Here is a 20,720-nt window from a genome sequence, read left to right on the forward strand (position 1 = left end):
TTTTTTAGTATTAATATTATTACTTTTCTTAATAAATAGCTATTTCTTTCTATATTTTGATTTTTATTTCTTATCTATATATATAATAAGGTAAGCTTATTAGTAAAATATAATATAATAAGCTTATTAGTAAAAGTAATATTATATAAGGCTTATAAATATAAGAAGATAAAGTATTAGGATTTACTTAATAACCTAATAAAAAAAGAAGGCTCTTATTTATTAACTATACTAGCTATACTAAGTAAGCCTTTACTAGTAGACCTTAAGCTTATAAAGCTCTACTATATATAAATACTAAAGGATATTATAGATCTTATACCTATATAGTATAATAAAGTTAATTTAAAAGCCTTATATAATATAGTAAGTAAGCTAATAAAACTACCTAACCTACTAAATACTAAATTCTAGCTATTACTAGGAGCTCTTATTATATAGTAGGTATTATATTTAAATTAGAATATCCTACCTATAGTAATATACCTTAAGTAGTATATATTAAATATATAGTAGTTATATACCCTTAGCTATAAGAATACTAGTAATTTACTAATAACTAAATATAATATATTAAAGCTAAAGACACTTATATAAATAGTAGTTACTATAGTAGTCTATAGTATAGATAAGGCTTATACTATAAAATAGTATCTAGAGAATAAGAATCTTAAGAGAGTACTTATAAGAGTTAAGCCCTATATAGCTAAGTTTAATATAGTATTAAAAATAAAAGAATAGGTAAAGGATTATATAGCTAAATTAATAGTAAAACTTATAGTACTTTATAGTAAGAAAAGAAGATAATAGGATAATAAAGTATAGAAGGTAGAGTTAATTAATATAGAGTAGTAAAGGCTAAAGATTATTAAAGATATTAAGTAAGTTAAGCTAGTAATTATATATAATAGTAAAAAGGAAAACCTAAGTAATATTAACTACCTTACTTATATATAGCTATAGTAAATACCTCTTTAGCTAGTAGCTAGGCTACTACCCCCTATTATATAAGTAGATAGCTATATTAATATTAAGCTAGTAGTACTATAAAGAGTAGCTAGGTATAATATTATACTAGTTAAGGTAGAATATAAATACTTATATAGCTTATAAAAGGATATATATAATATAGTTTAAAGTAACTTATATATAGTAAATAGGACTAATATAGCTAATATATTATAAGTATATATAGCTAAAATATAGGGAATTATAAATACCTTAAAGAAAGATAATAATATAATATACTAGGAACTTACCTACCTAAGGGACTTAGTTACTAGAATAAGTATTACCTAAGTAAAGCTATACTAGGACGCTAGGTAGTTAGTAGTACTACTACCTATCTTTATAAAGGTAGTATATCTAGAAGGTAATACTAGACTACTAGAAGGCTATATAGGGGACCTAATAGTTATTATAGGAAGCTTAGTAAATATAGTATAGGACTAGCTCTAGAGACCTTAGCTAAGTTAGGAAATAGTAAAAGCTATAAATAACTAGGTTAATAGAGTTATAGCTTATACCTTTATAAATAAGCTTAATATAGTCCTATATAGTATTAATTTTATATACTAAATAATAAAGATAAGTATAGCTACTATATAATAAGAGGTTATATCTATATAGTAATATATTAATATATTAATAGAGGTATAAGAGGCTAGTAAGTACCTACTTAAAGCTATTTCTATACTTAGATATAAGCTTCTTAATATATAGTATATAAACTATTTAACTACTATTACTATACTAAAGGTTATATATAAAATAATATAAGAAAAAGTAGTTAATAGTATTAATATATAACCTATAGAATAAACCTATATAGCCCTTAGTATATTCTACTACCCTAGTATAGTAAACTATACCCTAAATATCCCTATAATAAAGGGCCTAAAGAGCTATATATACTAGTAAGTAGAGTATATATTTATATAGTAACTAATACTTAAACTAGAATTTAACTATAACTTTATATAATATATAATAATAAAGAAAGTAGATATAGTAAGTATAGGACTACCTATAGTTAAGATAGTAATAGCTACTAAAGTAATAACTAAGATAGTAAAGCTAAAAACTAGATAGAAGTTACTAAAGCTAGTTAAGCTAGTTAAGCTAGTTAAGCTAGTCTAGGATAATAGGCTACTTCTAGACTAAAGGTAGTATATATTTAGACTAAATAAAGGTCTAAGTATAGAAGTACTAGTACTAGTATATAAGAGTAATATAGATAAGTTAAATATAGAGGTACTAGTACTAGTATAGGAGGCTATATAGTTAGTATAAAAGAATAATATAGATAATATAGATATAGAGAAGGATTAAGTATTTATTAATTTATTTTTATTTTCTATATATATATATAAGCGCCTATAATTTAGCTTAGCTTTAAAGGAATTATCTTTACATATAGTAGGGCGTAATTAGTTTTTATCTATATATAGGGTAAGTTTATTTAGGTTTATTTGATAGCGAGGTCGCTGCTATAGGCGATAAGGCATATTATTACGTGCATAGCACTACTTAGGGCTATAAGCCACCCACCAAGGAGCTGGAGAATACATCATTATCTTGCCAAACTCTTGTGCCCAACACAGTACGCTGCTCGGAACCCCACCACGCTGGGATCCCTCTCTCTTGACTTTTGACCAACACCACCAGCTTCTTGAATATCGTCACGGCCTGCATACCTTGGTGGGGTTTTCCAACCTACGCTTTTTTCCACCATCGCCTCTTCAATCTACGGGTCCTGGTCTGGCTTGTCAATTTTTCTTCCTCGTTCTGTGTTGCCTGCTCTCTCTTGTACCTCGCAATTCTACCCTCGCTCGATTCCGGTTTCAGTCCCAGCCAAACAGCACGAGGGACTCTTTTGCCTCAAACGCGGTCTTCCCACGTCCACGACAACCACTCTCCCCGCTCGCCGAACCGAACCAATTGATAAGCTACGCCATACCATCAATTCACAGCCCTCACCAGTACACCCTCCGCCATGCGCTTCGGCAAGACTCTCCGCGAGTCCATCAATGGGCCGTGGAAGGACAAGTACATTGACTATAACAAGCTCAAGACTCTCCTCCGCGAAGACAAGTTTGACGACGACAACGAGGTCTGGACCGAGGATGATGAGAACCGCTTCTGCGAGGAAATCTTCAACGTCCAGCTGGAAAAGGTTGCCAAGTTCCAGGAGGAGCAGGTGTCCCTCCTCAAGGACCGGGCCGATGCTGTCTTTGCGAAGCTCAAGGATCTCGCACCGCCAGCTCCTGCAGATGGCTCCGCGCCCCCGGCCGTCGACGATGCCACCAAGACTAGCTTCCAGGAGCTCGAGGTCGAGCTCGACAGCATCATGAACGAGGTCAAGGAGCTCAAAAAGTACAGCTCCATCAACTACACTGGCTTCCTCAAAATTGTCAAGAAGCACGATCGGAAGCGCGGCAACCGCTACAAGGTCCGCCCTATGATGCAGCACAGTATCGCCCAGCGTCCTTTCAACTCAGAACAGGGCTACTCGGCCCTCCTCAACAAGCTCTCCATCATGTACTATGCCATCCGTCAACAGCTCGACGATGACCCCACGTTGCCCATCGATCTTGAGACTCAGGGCGAGACTCTCAACGGTGAGCGCTATACCGCTCACAAATGCAAGTCAAAGCCCCGCCACGAATCATACGTCCTTTCATGTCCGTGCTAATACTCTGCAGTCTGGGTGCATCCCGACAACCTCCTCGAGGTTCGCACTCTCATTCTTCGCCACCTCCCAGCTCTCATCTACAGCCAGCAAACGTCCAAGGAGTTTGACGGTAGCGAATCTCCCACCGTTACCTCGCTTTACTTTGACAACAAAACCTTCGAGCTCTACAAGAAAAAGGTCGACAGCAGCAAAGGGGCTGAGTCGCTCCGTCTGCGCTGGTACGGCCAACTCAGCAGCAAGCCTGACATTTTCGTCGAGCAAAAGGTCGCCGACGGCACTGGTGAAAGCCACGAGTCCAAGTTCACCATCAAGGACAAATACGTCACCCCTTTCCTTGAAAACGAGTACTCTATGGACAAGACTGTCGCCAAGATGGAGCGCCAGGGCCAATCCGCCGAGACTGTTGCCGAGTATAAGAAGACTGTCGACAATATCCAGAACTTCCAGCAGGAGCGGAAACTCGCGCCAGTGATGCGCGCCAACTACCTTCGTACCGCATTTCAGAAGCCCGCTGATTCCCGCATCCGAATCTCCATTGACACCGACCTCGCCTTCATCCGTGAAGACACCCTTGATGCTGACCGCCCCTGCCGCAACCCCGATGACTGGCATCGCACAGACATTGACGACAGCAACATGACTTACCCCTTCCGTAATATCAACCAGAGCGAGGTTTCCAAATTCCCATACGCCGTCCTCGAGATTAAGTTGCGCGAGGACGCCAACCGCAAGCGCCCTGCCTGGGTCGAGGATCTGCTGGCCTCGCACCTCATTCACGCCGTACCACGCTTCTCCAAATTTGTTCACGGAGTGGCCTCTCTCTTTGAAGATCACGTCAACGCCCTTCCTTTCTGGCTTAGTGACCTGGAGACCGACATTCGGAAGGACCCCCTGCTCGCTTTCGAAGCTGAAGAGCAGCGCCGTGCCCAGCGTGCCGACGACGCTTTGGCTGTTGGGAGCTTGATTGGCACCCTCCCCTCTTCCTCCTACAAGGCTGCCAAGAGCTCCTCTGTTGGAAAGTCCTACCTCGCCGACCGCATGGCCGCTGAGTCGCGCGACCAGCATGCCAAGTCACTCAACCACCGAAGCAATGCCGCCCAACACGAAGAAGAAGGTGAGGGCAGTGGCTCCTCTGCCCACCAGAACGGCCGGAGTAACGGCGGCTACGGTACCCTTTCCTCCGTTCTCCCTGCTCTCTCGCTCTCCAAGTACGCCAAGGCCAAACGTGCCCAGCGCTTCCAGCTCCCCGAGGGCGTTGTCGAGCCTACCGAGTGGATCAAGAATGCTGGCGAGCTCAAGGTTGAACCCAAAGTATGGCTAGCCAATGAGCGTACATTTCTTAAGTGGCAGCACATTTGCATTCTGCAGGGTGCCTTGGCCCTCGCACTCTACTCGGCGGCGGGTGAAAACACGACTGCCGCCATCTTTGGTGTCGTGTATACGGGCATCGCCATTTTCGCTGGAGGGTGGGGGTACTTTATGCTGCGTGTGCGCCGAAGCATGATTATCGAGCGCAGCGGCAAGGACTTTGACAACATGATAGGACCGATTATTATCAGCATAGCGCTGATCGTGGCTCTGATTGCCAATTTTATCATTCAGGTGCGTTTACACATCAAAACACCTAACCCAAGACTAATTTTTGGATATGACAGTATCGCAAGGCCTTTGAAAAGATGCGCCATAATCACCCGGATACCAGCGCGCCCAACTATTTCGCTCTTGACGGTGAGCTCCGTTGAATGATGCGTATCCTGTTATAATACTGTACAATTTTTCCTGCAAACAAGCCGAAAGAGGAGGAAAAGCAGACGTAAGGAATTATAGGAGTTTCTTGTTTATGCGTGTATGCGCTTTTCGTGTTGTGTTTACATCGGGGCTGTTTCATTTAAAGAGCACTTGTGATATATTATTTTGCATGTTGCCGAACTTACAGCTACCCAGACAGGTGGGCAACCAGTCTTGGACACATTGCAGAAAAGTCAGCGAGATTAAAAAAGAAATTGATTCACTTGAGCCTATTTGATCGACTACAATTTGCTTGGAACACCGCCGTCGTTTGGCTCCATGATCCAGTTGACAAGCGCCTCGAGGGCTTGTAGATCGCCTTCTGGCTCGTCGACCTTGTCCTCGTCGACCCAGTCATCAGACCACCCGCCACCAAAACCACCAATCCAGAGGTCATCTTCCTTGTCAATATAAACGTTGAACGCCGACACGGCGCCCCATACGATGCCGATGGCGTGCAGCGCCGCCACGGCCTCGCGGAGCTGGCTGATCCAGCGTCGCTTGGTGGAGAGCGACACACTGTCCCGGCAGTGCTTTTCGTAAGCAAGCGGCAGCTCCTTGAACCTGTTGGAATAGAGAGACCCCAGCGGCACGTTGCCGTGCTCGTCAAACACGACGGCCTCGAGTCTTCGCACGTGGACATGCGGCGGCAAGCCGGCGACGGCAATCTTTTCGTACGCCGCCATCAGCTGCGGGACGCACACCTCGTCCAGGCTGTCGAAGCAAAACTCCTGCCCGCCCACGGAGACGAGGCTGCAGGGCGTGTCGAGCGCGGCGGGCGCGCCGGCGGGGAGGATGGCCACGTCGGCAGGGGCCACGGTGCGGATGAGGTCCTTGCGGAGCAGCGACCGCTGACGCTCGCTGGGGGCGGCATGGTGCCAGAACTTTTGCACGTGGTCCAGCGCCTCGACGCTCTCCACCACGAGCACGTCGTCGACGGCGCCCAGCTGGCAGCGGTAGTCGGGCCCGGCGACGTAGTCTTGCAGCGTGGGGCGCGCGGCGACGGCGGCCGCCGGCGGCGGCGCCAGCTCGTCGAGCCGCGGCAGCAGCGGTGCCAGGGCCCAGTCGAACATTTCGTTCCAGGGCCTGCTGCTGCTGCCGCTGCTGCGGCTGGCGTGGAAGGCGTGGAACTCGGCGAGGCGGGCGGGGGACTGGTGGAAGCGCGCCGCGCTGAAGCAGAGTCTAAACGTGTGGCCGTGGAGGCGCAGCGAGAGGCTCATGAAGGGGACCTCGTCAGAGCTGTTGCTGTAGGTCACGCGTTGCTCGCGGTAGGGGACGCGAGTGCTGTCCGGGTTGTTCTCCATGGTCATTTTTTTGGGGCGGGAAAAGGTTGTGTAGAGGGTGAATGAGGTGAATGTAATGAGACAGGGGCATGGGGAGCGGGGTTCATGATGAAAGTTGGTGTTGGATATTTGTTTGTTACACCAACTTAGGCAGCCATGCAGCAGCCACACAGCCTTTCCGTGCTGCGCCCCTCAATGGCAGCATTCGATTGGTTCTTGTGGGCGAAGGCTTACTGGGTTGATGATCTCGAGAATGCAACTGTCTTTGGGAGAGAGAAAAATGTTATTCAGGCCATGTACACGAGTGTTTGACAAGGTTCATATCCATCAGTCATTGCAAGCTTCTCACCAGCGACCCCTAACGATGCCATCTGGGCGCGGGGACGCTGATATAATTCGTCAAAGCCCCCTCAAAGATCACATCCGAAACCATTCGTGATTGACTGCGTCCTGAGCGGCCAAGCGTTTTTCTGGCTCGTACTGCAGCAGTTGTTCCAGGAGCTTCGACATTACTTCAACTTCCGCCTCGGAGATGTCCAAAATCTTGATATTTCTGTCGAGTTGCGTATTGCGATAACAACTGGCCCTGATTTTGGCATCAATCGATCTTTCTTCCTCGGGATTGCCCCACTTCTCCATTCGTAGCTCGAGTCGACTGTGCGTGCCTCCATCGCTGCGCACGATGATTGCGTCACGGTTTTCCACGGTGTCCCACCACTTGTCCGGTAACCTTCCGAGAAGTAAGATGACGTGCATGAGGTATTCTCGGTCGTTTGGGCCGAGGAGATCAGCTGGCCAGATCATCTTCTTGCCGGTGCGCGCTTCAAAGGCTAAACAACCCAAGGCCCACAGATCGGCAGCCAGGCCACCTTTCTTGTCGAAGACGAGCTCCGGGGCACAATACGCCCGTGGTATCCCAGTCAGGCGCTCCCCTTCGGTGCAATGATTGAATGATTCTCCAAAGTCCGTGATGCTAATCTGACCTGAGAGATGATGGGGCTCGATAAAGTCGATTGAGTGGACCAAATATTGAGGGATGTCGGGACATAACACATGCTCACCCGAGAGGTCCTTGACTACCACTTTCACAGTCTCTGGTTTCCCAACGATTTCATACACCTGTGTCGTGGTGAGTCCATCAAGGGAATTTAGTCTGAGGAGGACGTTTGGTGGGCGAAGGTCTGGCATTCAGATACTTGTCAATACATGATGTGCAAGGTGCAAACGTTATATTTGGGTATCACGAACCTCCATGACAGATACTATTCGCGTGCAGGAGGGCTATTCCGAATGCCACCTGACGGACCAGTCCTCGAACGATCCTGGCGCAGTCGTCTTGATTGAAATGGTCCTCAAAAGTCTCCCTGGCTAAATCGAGAGGCGGTCCCAAAACAGGATACACAATGCAAATGTGTGTTCCATTTGGACCCGTCTGTCGGAAATCTCGAAGCGGAAAGCAAAGAAGATGTGCTCCTGGTTGCTTGTCGACACCGAGCGCCCGCAGGTGCTGAGCCATGTGCAGCTCGCGGCAGTTTGCCTCGTTTCGAAGCGCGATGAGGATCTTGATCGCCACATACGTCGGGGTCCGATATATGTTATCTTGACATAACCACACTGTAGAAGACCCACCGTAGCCGAATTTGTGAAGCACACGATATCTTGCGCCGTCCAGGCGATCGTTGATGTGCACTGGGTGATGGCCACCAGATCTGTACGAACGGACGCTTTCGAGGTAGTCTTCATCTCCACAGAGAATAACGCTTCTCCATTTTGGAGAGTCCTGGTGTAGTTTCGATGGCATTTTGAACAGTGCCTGTTGTGTAGATTGGAAGTGAATCGAGTCTCTGTTGTGAGGCGGCGAGTTTGGGAAAGCTTGCCAATACGAACGTGCCACAACGCTTAGTAATCTCAGGCAACAGAGCCGCCAATAACTCAACAACGAGTTTCAAGATGACGACAATAGAATTGCCATGTTAGGCTGCAGGGAAATAGGGTGCCAAATAGCAATATTATCATTTTTTTAAAGCTATTTAGCCCTATTTAGTAGTAGAATTCAAGCCATTATAAGCTTATTATAAATATTTATTACTTAAATGCGAATTTAGAATATTTTATATTAATTAATTAATTCATTTATTTATTTATTAAAGGCTAGTCAAAGAAGAAGCGACTAATCAAGACAAGGTATATACAGGCAGGCAGCAGGCAGGCAGCAGGCAGATAACGTAGGCAGATAACGCAGGTAGACAACGCTGGCAGACCAGACCAGGCAGCCCAGCCAGACAGACAACGCAGACAGACAACGCATACAGACAATACAGGTAGGCAACGCTGACAGACCAACCAGGCAGCCCAGCCAGACAGACAACGCAGACAGACAGCACAGGCAGACCACGTAGGCAGAACACGTAGGCAAACAACGTAGGCAGACAACGCAGGCAGACACACTTCTCAGCACCTTGATGGTAAATAAAACAAGATAAATAGGACAGCAAGTCCTTTGCTATTTTCTCTCTTATCATAGCTACTTTACTCTTGTTATCCTTACCAGAAAAATGCCTAACGATAGGAGACGGAGCAAAAAGAGATTCAGGGGTGATTTCGAAGATATCGGCCCTGTTGAGGGTACTGGCTTAGCGGAGGACCCCTTTGTCAGTACTCCAAGTACTTAAGTATCACAAGAGTACCAGGCTAATATGCTTTCAGATTCACTGGCTCGTGCAACGCCCTTCCGAAGGTAGATATGAGAGCTACCAGCGAGCCGTTCGCACAGCAGCGAGGGTGACTGGGTGCAAGGTCTGGTACATAAGGTATTTTACCCATCCTTACCAATGATATGGCAGCCTACTTATACTTCGATTAGAAGCCTGATTCACTGGACGACCAGGGACTCCGGCGAAACGATGCCTGACGACCCGCATTTCACTGTGTTTGCAGATTCTCATGTCGGGGAACCGCAGGACCAACCTTGTGACTATTCAGGGCACCTCTACGTCAGACCTGACAAGATAAACGACCCTGAGCGATTCCTGCATCCTACTGAGTTTCAGTCAGTACAGGACGGGGATCCATTTCCAATCTGGCTCATAGGCAAACGCGATTACAAAGAATACAAGTATCCGCCGGACGACGGGTATGAGCTTTTTCAAAACTACGAGGATATACAAGAGGAGGAAGATGAGCTTCAGTATGTGGAAGAAACAGCAGAAGGAGGAGATGAGCTTCAGTATGTGGAAGAAACAGCAGAAGGAGAAGATGAGCTTCAGTATGTGGAAGAAATAGCCGAAGGAGCTGTTGCTAAAAAGAAGAAAAGAGGGTCAAGACGCGGAAAGAAGAAAGTCGGAGAACGCTCTAAGTAACTGCAGACTTGTATGGTCAAGCAAGTTAGGATAGACTAGTTCGGTATTGTGTTTTTCTAAGAAATGTATTTGAGAAGTCTCTTTCTGCAAGCAGCGCCTACACCACGGTCACTCAATCCAATATCTAACAGTACTGCATTACAGATATCTACTGCAGGTAATCCCTGAGATCTTGCAGTACTGTATTTGTGGGTGTTCTAGGTACTTCGTGTTAGATAGTAAGCTCTGCTTTTAATAAGTATCTTGTTTCATAATGGCTCTGATTTGCTATGTACCTTGCAAGATGCCTGGGTGTAGGCGCTTCGGCACTGAAAAAGAGGCACGCCTGACCAGGAGTAGATTCAACCAGAGGGGGTGGGCTTGGACGAGACGCAATGATGCGCCGCGACGTGCCACACTGTCATGTGTGACCGAAGTTGCCGACGGAAGGTTGGGTAAATTAGTTGGACAACAAAGAAGATGAGTACATTACACAGCCAGGGTATTTTGTATGGAAGATTCATTCCTAGACTGTGCTCGGATTAAAGTCTGTCACTCTGGTGGCTGTTGTATCCCACCACAACCCAGCAGTTCAACAGTGATGGCGAGATGGTTGCACAAATGGTCATATGCATATACTGAGTTACGCGGGCGGGAATATTTGCAGCCCGATGATTTTTGTTGAGATGGTTACTCAGCGTTGCCTCCAGTCAGCGGTAGCATCTCGGTGGTACGAATGAAGGCTATATAAAGGACACCACCCACCCCCTTCGAATAGAGCGTAAAATTTTTCCAAGTCTTCTTTCTTTTCAGTCAAACATCTTTGATTGTCTTTACAATATCGAGAAAATGCCACCATCCACGCAACCCAAAGCGAAGACCACGAGAGCTGAATGGAGATCTCGTGGGGAACCTGATGGCACCGGCTCAGTTGAAGACCCCTTGGTCCGTACCCCTATCACCTATTTGACAGTAAAACCGGACTAATTCGCTTTAGATACACTGGGTCACGGATCGCCCCAGAAAATGCAAATATCAGGGCTATCACCAAGTCATTCGCACAGCAGCAGTGCGAACTGGCTTCAAAGTATGGTACATCAGGTAACAGTCGGGCTTCGTCCTTTGTCCGGTCTAGACTATCGTGGGGCTCATGGGTTGGCTGCTACTAACTATAGTATATACTAACAGATAAAGTGAAATGAATTAACTATGTTCCTTTTATCTTATATGCTCTCCTTTAATAGTATTAATAACTTGTCATGTAATAGCTGTGATGGCCTGACCACAGGTAGATTTAAAGAGGCGGGCGGTGTCCTGTAGGCGTGGACGCATCACAACCAACGCTGTGGCGCGCTGTGCCACAATCGCTCAAGTTTTTGCAATTCATGTAACGACAAGAATTTGCAAGAATTGGGCAAGAATTTTCCATCCCTTTTCCACCTTCTTCACGACCGACAACCCGTCATGACGTCCTTGCACCCAGAGCCTTCCTCGCCGCCTGTTCTGCCTATTTCAGGAGAACGAATTATCTTTGCAATCAGGCAACCGCTCCTCAGGCTCCACGGGCAAACTCCCTATTATCGGGCGCTGGAGAGCACCATCGCCATGAAATACCCCCAAGCCGCCGAGGCGCAGGTAAGCTCCACGCCGTGGCCGCCGCTGTCGTTCCTTCCGATGCCGTACAGGCCCTCATCGACAGCCAGCTCATCCGACATGTGCGCGACGCTGTCCGCAGGCGCTGCGACGTTGCGATTTTGAGCCTCTTCCTCGCATTGGTGGACGGGTGGCTGAGGTCTTGCGAGGAGTTTGCCCGCAGAGGCTCGGCGGAGCTCTTTGCAAACGACGTCGCGGGGTTCGAGTCCGCATACCAGAACCTGATGGTCCCCGGCGAAGACTACCGCTTCGACAACCTCGTCTGTCTGTTTGACACGTTGTCGCCGACCGGCTCTTGAGATGCCACAGGCGGCATTGGCATAAGCGTCAGTGGTTGACCCCTCTCTGGGCTTTGACAACGAGCGGTTTTCTATACGACGAATGATGAAACATTTTGCATTGCGGCCCTCCTGTTCCAGCGATCCCATTCCGATTCACGCTGCTGTGCTGCCCCTCCCCAGAGGATGCAAACGGTGGGACGCTACCCGCGGGAGGGGCCGCTTTAGTCTCGGGGTAGACTCTTATGCCATTGTGCTGTGTGGGATGATGATGATATATTGTGGAGGTTCTGTGGGCTCTCGGGTCTCATGTACCGTACAAGAACGCTAGCCAGGACAAGCCCTCATCGATTGTGCAGTTAGGAATTGGCAGGACTCACTCAGCCTGCTACCAAGACGAGCTGGAAAGGATAACGACGATGGTGCAAGTGGAGTTTCTTGGACCCTATTGTTGGGGGGGTAAGCCAGCGTCCTCACAATAAACAATCGTCACCTGCGTCAAGTTGAAATGTTGAAATTCATAACTAGATCATGCTACATAAAAGCTGGTATATCCAAATGCAATCTTCAAATATATGCAAAAGACTTTGTTTTCGTTTTTTTTTTTAACTTTTTTGCGTGGGTATCATCCCGCGTCTGTTGTTTTTCTTCGCTTCATTTTCCACATCCAAAAACACATTTTGTCGACCTACGCAGCCACTTCCTTGGTCGCAGCGGCCACACGGCCCAGAATCTCCGTCGCCTTGCGCTTGACCAGGCCGCCGGTGACGGGCAGGTTTGTGTTGTGCTCGAGGAAGAGGTCGACCTCGCGGGCGGCCATGCGGCCCTCGTTGATGCCCCAGACGATGAGGGACTGTCCGCGACGGGCGTCGCCGGCGGCGAAGACGCCGTCGAGGTTGGTGGCGTACTTGCCCGGCGCCGTCTTGACGTTCTTGCGGGCGTCCTTTTCGACCTCGTCGCCGAGCACGCGCGCCTCGGGCCCGAGGAAGCCCATGGCGAGCAGCACCAGGTCCGCGGGGAACAGCTGCTGCGAGCCCTCGACCTTCTTCATGTCCCACCCGCCGCTCGGCGACTTGGTCCACTCGACGCGGATCGTGTTGATGCCCGTCACCCGCCCGCTGCCGTCGCCCGCAAACTCCTCCGACATGATGCAGTACTCGCGCGGGTCCTTGCCCGTGTGCTGCCGCACCTCGGTGTGTCCGTAGTCGACGCGGTAGATGCGCGGCCACTGCGGCCACGGGTTGTCGTGCGCCCGCTCGTCGGGCGGCTGCGGGAGCAGCTCAAAGTTGGTCACCGACTTGGCCCCGTGCCGCACCGACGTGCCGATGCAGTCGTTGCCCGTGTCGCCCCCGCCAATCACCACCACGTGCTTGTCCTTGGCAGAAATGTACGAGTTGTCCGCCAGCTCCGAGTCGAGCAGCGACTTGGTGTTTTTGTGCAGAAACTCCATGGCGAAGTGGATACCCTCGAGCTCGCGGCCCTTGATGGGCAGGTCGCGCGCGACGGTCGCGCCCGTGGCGATGACGACGGCGTCGTTTTCGGCGCGCAGCGAGGCGAGGCTGGGTTGGCCGTCTTCGCCAATCGCGACACCTGTCTTGAAGATTATGCCCTCGGCGGCCATGAAGTCGGTGCGCCGCTTGACGATGCGCTTGTCCAGCTTCATGTTGGGGATGCCGTACATGAGGAGGCCGCCGAGGCGGTCGGCGCGCTCGTACACGGTCACCAGGTGGCCCGCGCGGTTAAGCTGGTCGGCGGCGGCGAGACCGGCAGGGCCGGAACCGATGATGGCCACCTTCTTGCCGGTGCGCACCTCGGGAATGCGCGGCACCATCCAGCCCTTTTCGAACCCGCGATCGATGATGGCGCACTCGATCGACTTGATGCCGACGGGGTCCTCGTTGATGCCCAGGACGCAGGCACCTTCGCAGGGTGCCGGGCAGACACGGCCAGTGAACTCGGGGAAGTTGTTGGTCATGAGCAGACGGTTGAGGGCGTCCTTCCACTGGTTCTGGAAGACGAGCTCGTTCCACTTGGGGATAATGTTGGAAATGGGACAGCCCGTCTCCGACTGGCAAAACGGAACGCCGCAGTCCATGCAGCGCGCCGACTGGTACTTGAGCTCGTCCTCGTTGAGGCGCGCGCTGATCTCGGCCCAGTCCTTGGTGCGCGCCGAGGCTGCACGGTACTTTTCCGTGCGGCGCGCGTACTTCATGAAGCCGCGCGTCTTGTCCAGCACCAGCGCGCGCTTCTTCTCGACGGCGTTGTCGCCAATGGCCTCTTCCAGGTCGAGCAGTGCGGCCGCCTTCTCGCCCTCCTTCTTAGGGTGCGAGGGGACGCCGGCGACAGCGGGGAGGTTGTACTCGGCGCGCTTGGCCTCCTTGGCCTTGGCCGCCTCCTCCTCGAGGACGCGCTTGTAGTCGACAGGCAGGACCTTGATGAAGCGCGGCAGGGCGCGGTTGAAGTCGACGAGGATGCGGGCCGCGAGCTCGGAGCCCGTGTAGTGGTGGTGGTCCTCGATAAGGCCGCGTACGTAGGCGATCTCGGTCGTGTCCTCGAGCGGGCCGGCCTCGACCATTTCCGTGTTGAGCTTGCTCATGAAGTCGCCCTTGACATCGAGGATGTACGCGATGCCGCCCGACATGCCGGCCGCAAAGTTGCGGCCGGTGCTGCCGAGGATGAGGACGCGACCGCCCGTCATGTACTCGCAGCAGTGGTCGCCGACACCTTCGACGATGGCCGTGGCACCCGAGTTGCGCACAGCGAATCGCTCGGCGGCGACACCACGGAAGAAGCAGGTGCCGGCAGTGGCACCGTACAAGCAGACGTTGCCGATGAGGATGTTCTCTTCGGCCTTGAACTTGGCGGAGCGGGGCGGGTAGATGATGAGACGGCCGCCGGAGAGACCCTTGCCGACGTAGTCGTTGGCGTCACCCTCGAGCTCCAGCGTGACACCAGGAGCGAGGAACGCGCCAAAGGACTGGCCAGCGGAGCCCTTGATGTTGACGTGGACAGTGTCCATGGGCAGACCAGCCTCGCCGTAGCGCTTCGAGATCTGGTAGGAGAGTGACGTACCCATGGCGCGGTCCGTGTTGACAATGTCGCACTCAATGCGCGATGGCAGGCCCTTGTCCAGGGTCAGCTCAGCCTCAGAGATGAGCTTGTTGTCCAGGCGGACGTAGAGCTTGTGGTCCTGCTTGCGGACGTTGAAGGTAGCCACGCCGGGACGCAGCTGGTGGGCCGGGGTCAGCAGGAGAGACAGGTCAATGTTGGCCGTCTTCTTGGTCCGCAGGTCGTCGCGCATCCTGAGCACCTCGACGTGGCCAACCATCTCATTAATGGTTCGGAAGCCCAGTTGAGCCATGATAGCACGAAGCTCGTTGGCGAGGTAGTAGAAGAAATTGATGACGTGCTCCGGGGTGCCCTTGAATTTGGCGCGGAGTTCGGGATCCTGGGTGGCGATACCGACAGGGCACGTGTTCACTATAATGCAGAGTTAGCAAAAGTTCTTTGAACGTAATACATGGCATGGGGTTTACGCACAATGACATTTCCTCATAAAGACACATCCCATGGCGATGAGGGGCGCTGTAGCAAAGCCCCATTCTTCCGCTCCCAGCAGACAGGCAATGGCGATGTCACGACCAGTGCGGAGCTGACCGTCAGTCTGCACCACGACACGGCCGCGGAGATCGTTGAGGACAAGCGTCTGGTGAGTCTCGGCAAGACCGAGTTCCCAGGGAAGACCGGCATATTTGATACCCGTCCAGCGCGAGGCGCCGGTGCCGCCGTCGTGGCCGGAGATGAGGATGTGGTCGGCCTTGGCCTTGGCGACACCAGAGGCAACAATACCAACACCGACTTCCGACACAAGCTTGACAGAAACGCGAGAGCGAGGGCTGGAGCACTTGAGATCGTAAATGAGCTGCTTGAGATCCTCGATGGAGTAAATGTCGTGGTGCGGCGGCGGGGAGATGAGACCCACGCCGGGAGTGGAGTGCCGGGTCCGGGCAATGGACTTGGACACCTTGTGGCCGGGCAGCTCGCCACCCTCGCCAGGCTTGGCACCCTGCGCCATCTTGATCTGCAGCTCGTCGGAATCGGCCAGGTAGGCAGACGTGACACCAAAACGACCCGAGGCGACCTGCTTAATGGCGGAGCGCATCGTGTCGCCGTTGGGCAGGCGCTCCGAGCGCTCCGGGTCCTCTCCGCCCTCGCCCGTGTTGGACTTGCCGCCGAGGCGGTTCATGGCGACGGCCAGGGTCGAGTGGGCCTCCATAGAGATGGAGCCGTAGGACATGGCACCGGTGCAGAAGCGGCGCACAATATCGGTCCATGGCTCGACCTGGTCAATCGGCACAGGCGTGCACTCGTCAAACTTGAAATCCAGCAGGCCGCGGAGGGTGCAGTTCTTGATCTGCTCATACTCGGAGCGCGAGTAGGCCTCGTACGACTTGTCGTTCTTGGACCGGACGGCGTCCTGGATGTTGGCAATAGACGTGGGGTCGTTGACGTGCGGCTCGCCGCCGTCGCGCCAGTGGTACTCGCCCGACTCAGGCAGCGCCTTGATGTCGACCGTGTAGCGCGAGGGGAAGCCGCGCTCGTGGAAGCGGAACGCGTCCTCGGCGAGCAAGTCAAAGGTAAGGCCCTGGATGCGCGAGGCGGTGCCGCGGAAGCAGCGCTCGACAATGGTCTCGTCGAGGCCGAGGGTCTCGAAGATCTGCGCGCCCTTGTACGACGCGAGCGTGGAGATGCCCATCTTGCTCATGACCTTGAGGATGCCGCCGTCGCACGAGTGCTTGTAGTTGTGGATGAGCGCGTCGTCGGACAGCGTCTTCTTGATGAGCTTCTCGCGGTTGAGCTTGAGGATGCACTCCATGGCGAGGTACGGGTTGATGGCGTCGGCGCCGTAGCCGAGCAGCACGCACATGTGGTGCACCTCGCGCGCCTCGGCCGTCTCGACGACGAGCGCGGCCATGGAGCGCCACTTGTTGCTGACGAGGTGGTGGTGCAGCATGCCCGACGCCAGCAGGGCCGACACGGCGACGCGGTCCTTGGACGTGTTGCGGTCCGAGAGCACAATGATGCGGTCGTGCGCCTCGATGGCGGCCGTCGCCTCGTTGCAGATCTCGTCGAGGTGCGCGAGGTAGCCCTCGACGCCGGCCGACTTGGGGAAGGTCAGGTCAATGGTGCGCACCGTCCACTCGGGGCGCAGCGTGGACAGGTTCTTGAGCGCGTTGAACTCGGGGATGGAGAGGATGGGGCTCGGCAGCAGCAGGCGGCCGCACTGGGAGGCGTCCATCTCGAGCAGGTTGCCCTGGGGGCCGACGTAGCATTCGAGCGACATGACAATGGACTCGCGGATGGGGTCAATGGGCGGGTTCGTGACCTGGGCGAAGAGCTGGCGGAAGTAGTCGTAGAGCAGGCGCGGCGACTGGGTCAGGCACGCGAGCGGGGCGTCGTTGCCCATGGAGCCGAGGGCCTCCTTCTCGTCGGCGGCCATGGGGGCGAGCAGCAGCGAGACCTGCTCGTGGGTGTAGCCGTAGGAGAGCAGCATGGGGTCCTCCTGGAGTAGCGTGGCATCGGGCCTGGCGGCGAGGTCGAGCTTGGGCTCGAGCTCCTCGAGGACCTTGGGCAGGGTGATGAGCTCGCGGTCGAGCCAGGCGCGGAAGTCGTGGCGGCTGGCGACGGCCTCCTTGAGCTCCTTGTCGTCAATGATGCGGCCGGCCTGGGTGTCGACGAGCAGCATGCGGCCGGGCTGCAGGCGGCCCTTTTGGATGACGCTCTCGGGCTCGACGGGAATTGTGCCGACCTCAGAGGCGCAGATGATGCGGTCGTCGTCCATGACGTAGAAGCGGCAGGGGCGCAGGCCGTTGCGGTCGAGGTTGGCGCCGCAGTACCGGCCGTCGGCAAAGGTGAAGAGCGCGGGGCCGTCCCAGGGCTCCATCTGGCAGGCCGCCCACTCGTAAAAGGCGGCCTTCTTGGGGTCCATGTGCTCGTTGCCCTGCCAGGCCTCGGGCACCATGAGCATGACGGCCTCGGGCAGGGAGAGCACGCCGTTGATGGTGAGCAGCTCGAGCACGTTGTCAAAGGCGGCCGAGTCGGAGCCGCCGTCCTCGACGACGGGGTAGAGCTGCTCGAGCTCCTCCTGGAAGACGTCGGACTGCATGACGCCCTCGCGGGCGCGCATCCAGTTCTTGTTGCCGCGGAGGGTGTTGATCTCGCCATTGTGGGCGGCCCAGCGCAGCGGCTGGGCGCGGTCCCAGGACGGAAAGGTGTTTGTGGAGAAGCGGGAGTGGACGAGGGCAAAGTGCGCCTCGTAGTCGGCGTTGACGAGGTCGTGGTAGTACGAGTAGACCTGGACGGGGGCGAGCTGGCCCTTGTACACAATGTTCTTGTTGGACAGGGACGAGATGTAGAACCAGTTGTGCAGGCCAATGGTGTGGGTGGCGCGTTTGCGCAGGATAAACAGCTGGCGCTCGAAGCGGCGCTCGTCAAACGCGGCTGCCGGGTCCGTGCTCACAGGCGCGTCGCCCTCGCCGTAGGCCGACGTCAGCACGACAAACGGCTGGGCGATGATGGGCTCGCGCGACTTGGCCGCGGGGCCGAGCAGCGTCGAGTCGACGGGCGGGCGGCGCCAGCCGAGCACGCGCAGGCCCAGGGACGCGGCGACGTCTTCCAGCTGCCGCTTGGACTCGGCAAACGTCTCCTCGTCGGGCTTGAAGAAGAGGTTGCCGACGGCGTACTGGCCCTGGGGCGGGAGCTGGATGTTCTGCTCTTTTTCAAAGTTTTTGATGAAGAAGCGGTGGGGGATCGACGTCATGACGCCGGCGCCGTCGCCGTCTCTGGCGTCGGAACCGACGGCACCGCGATGGGTCATGTTGCAGAGCAAGTTGCGTGCTGTTGTTGTTAGTGGTGGTCATGGCTGTTGGTGAGTTGTGAGCTGTGAGCTGTGAGGACTTACCATCGCTGACAATCTTGTGGCTCGCCTTGCCCTTGATGTGGCTAAACAGAAATTAGAATCGAGAGATATCACTTTGGAGGCACAGTGGAAATCAACACTCACCAGGCAAAACCGACACCGCAGGCATCCTTTTCCAAGGACGGGTCATAGAGACCCTGCTTCACCGGCAAGGCACCAGCCCACGAGTCATTGTTCTCGGTCTGGTACTCAAAGGGGTGGTACTGTTCCTGCTCGGCGTCGATATGGAGTTGTCGGTCGTCGAAATCGTCTAGCAGGCCCATGCTAGGCCAACTTTTCCAGGTGGACGAGACGTGCGTCGGATGAGAGCGCTCCAGTCGGGGAGCGTACGAGGCTTGCTTAGGCCGTTGTGAGTGAGTTGGCAGCGGAGAGGGCTGCGTCGTGTCTGCGTTGTGGATTAGTCCGTGTCAAGATGCAAGATGTGATGTGATGTGAATGAAATGAAATAAACAAGAAAGAGAGGCAAAAGACGACAATGAACGAAACATTCCGGGGCAGCGACGGATGGGCTGAGAGAGACAAGGTTTGCGCCAAAGCCAATAAGCAACTTGGTGCAAGTGAGGCCGCAAAGAGCCAAAGCCGCCAAAGCCTTTGTTTGTCTGCGCTGAATGTCGCTGTGGCTCCAGCATGCATGCCACCAAAAGTACAGCACGCAGCCCACTAAACGCCACTGAAACCACGAGTGGCGCCGCCAGTTTAGCAGCAGCCGGTCGCGGATCAGGGCCGAGGTTGTAGTGGGGGACCCGAATTCTTTTTTTTTTTTTTCCCCAAGGGACCAGTGAATTTTACCGGAAACTCCCTTTTCCTTTGGTCGTGCTTATTTCATGACGTCTCTGGTTGGTCTCTTGTCCTTCTTTTCCGCGGGCAATGGGGCGGGAGCACTGAACCCCGCTGTCCCCTTCCAAATGCTGAAAACCGACCAGCTCTCCCACTGAGGCTCATTTTTGTAGTCTTGTGGTGGTGCCGCTCAGAGAAGTTCTCATTTTCGAGCACACATTTGGAGAAATGATTCAAGGTCTAGGACGAGTCCTTTTCTTTGTTTCATTCCGCGTCATGGTGCTTTTGCAATTTTCTGAGTCTTTTCTCGGCTTGGCCTGGCATCCAGTCACGATGCGGCTGCTTCCGGGCTTCTCCGCCAACCAATGCGGTCGGGCTGGACAGTGTCGCCGCATTTCTTGCAACAAGTTGTCCTTTTTTTTTTTTTTTTTTCTCAAAATCCCCGGCGCATCCCAGATGTAGGTACACTTTTGTGGTGGTGGCTTGCTCGAGTATCGTGCTGTGTGTGCGTGTGTCGTCGTGCGCCTCGTCGTACGCTTTTGTGACTGATCAGTCGTACCAGGCCGAGGAACAGACCCCGGTCGCTGGGCTTCTTCTTTGGGACTGCGACAATGATTCGCGACGTCATTGCCCATTGGTCTCGAGAAATATTGTGCGACCAATTGCGCCAGCCAGAGCAAACGTGTAATGAAAAGGACACAAAAAAATGAAGCAGAAGCAAACTAGAAAAAAAAAAAAACACGGCAACAAAGTAATACTCACATTGTAGTTTGGGGTCGTAGAAACGCTGCGCAATCTGAGCTACCAGCTGCAGAGTAATCAATTGGGAATTCCAGCAAGGGAGAGTAGAGGAAAAAAAGCAAGAGATGACAAGAAGGAGTAAAAGCCAGATTGAGGGGGAGGCGGGCAGGCAGTTCGGTTTTAATACAC

At 52.4% G+C, this 20,720-nt stretch overlaps 5 protein-coding genes across 5 annotated transcripts; 2 read left to right on the forward strand and 3 right to left on the reverse strand.

The window, feature by feature from the left end:
- Nucleotides 1-2,995: 2,995 nt before the first annotated feature.
- On the forward strand, nt 2,996-5,436 carry CCM_03491 (SPX domain protein; the record flags this gene model as incomplete). The annotated part of the gene is made up of 3 exons (XM_006668642.1): nt 2,996-3,620; nt 3,705-5,296; nt 5,350-5,436. 3 exons carry the CDS (start codon nt 2,996-2,998, stop codon nt 5,434-5,436), a joined length of 2,304 nt encoding a protein of 767 aa, XP_006668705.1.
- A 288-nt stretch (nt 5,437-5,724) lies between these two features.
- CCM_03492 (uncharacterized protein) lies at nt 5,725-6,792 on the reverse strand (the record flags this gene model as incomplete). The annotated part of the gene is made up of 1 exon (XM_006668643.1): nt 5,725-6,792. One exon carries the CDS (start codon nt 6,790-6,792, stop codon nt 5,725-5,727), a length of 1,068 nt encoding a protein of 355 aa, XP_006668706.1.
- A 390-nt stretch (nt 6,793-7,182) lies between these two features.
- CCM_03493 (protein kinase, putative) lies at nt 7,183-8,566 on the reverse strand (the record flags this gene model as incomplete). The annotated part of the gene is made up of 2 exons (XM_006668644.1): nt 7,183-7,884; nt 8,072-8,566. The coding sequence occupies 2 exons, from the start codon at nt 8,564-8,566 to the stop codon at nt 7,183-7,185; spliced, it is 1,197 nt and encodes a 398-aa protein (XP_006668707.1).
- Nucleotides 8,567-10,952: 2,386 nt separating this feature from the next.
- CCM_03494 (uncharacterized protein) lies at nt 10,953-12,055 on the forward strand (the record flags this gene model as incomplete). Its single annotated transcript, XM_006668645.1, has 5 exons — nt 10,953-11,048; nt 11,101-11,204; nt 11,372-11,419; nt 11,645-11,738; nt 11,789-12,055. 5 exons carry the CDS (start codon nt 10,953-10,955, stop codon nt 12,053-12,055), a joined length of 609 nt encoding a protein of 202 aa, XP_006668708.1.
- Nucleotides 12,056-12,722: 667 nt separating this feature from the next.
- Nucleotides 12,723-19,276, reverse strand: CCM_03495 (glutamate synthase precursor; the record flags this gene model as incomplete). Its single annotated transcript, XM_006668646.1, has 4 exons — nt 12,723-15,514; nt 15,575-18,931; nt 18,996-19,036; nt 19,098-19,276. The coding sequence occupies 4 exons, from the start codon at nt 19,274-19,276 to the stop codon at nt 12,723-12,725; spliced, it is 6,369 nt and encodes a 2,122-aa protein (XP_006668709.1).
- Between the last annotated feature and the right edge of the window lie 1,444 nt (nt 19,277-20,720).

Source organism: Cordyceps militaris (genome assembly GCF_000225605.1).
Source record: "Cordyceps militaris CM01 unplaced genomic scaffold CCM_S00002, whole genome shotgun sequence".
Taxonomy (NCBI): Eukaryota; Fungi; Ascomycota; class Sordariomycetes; order Hypocreales; family Cordycipitaceae; genus Cordyceps; species Cordyceps militaris.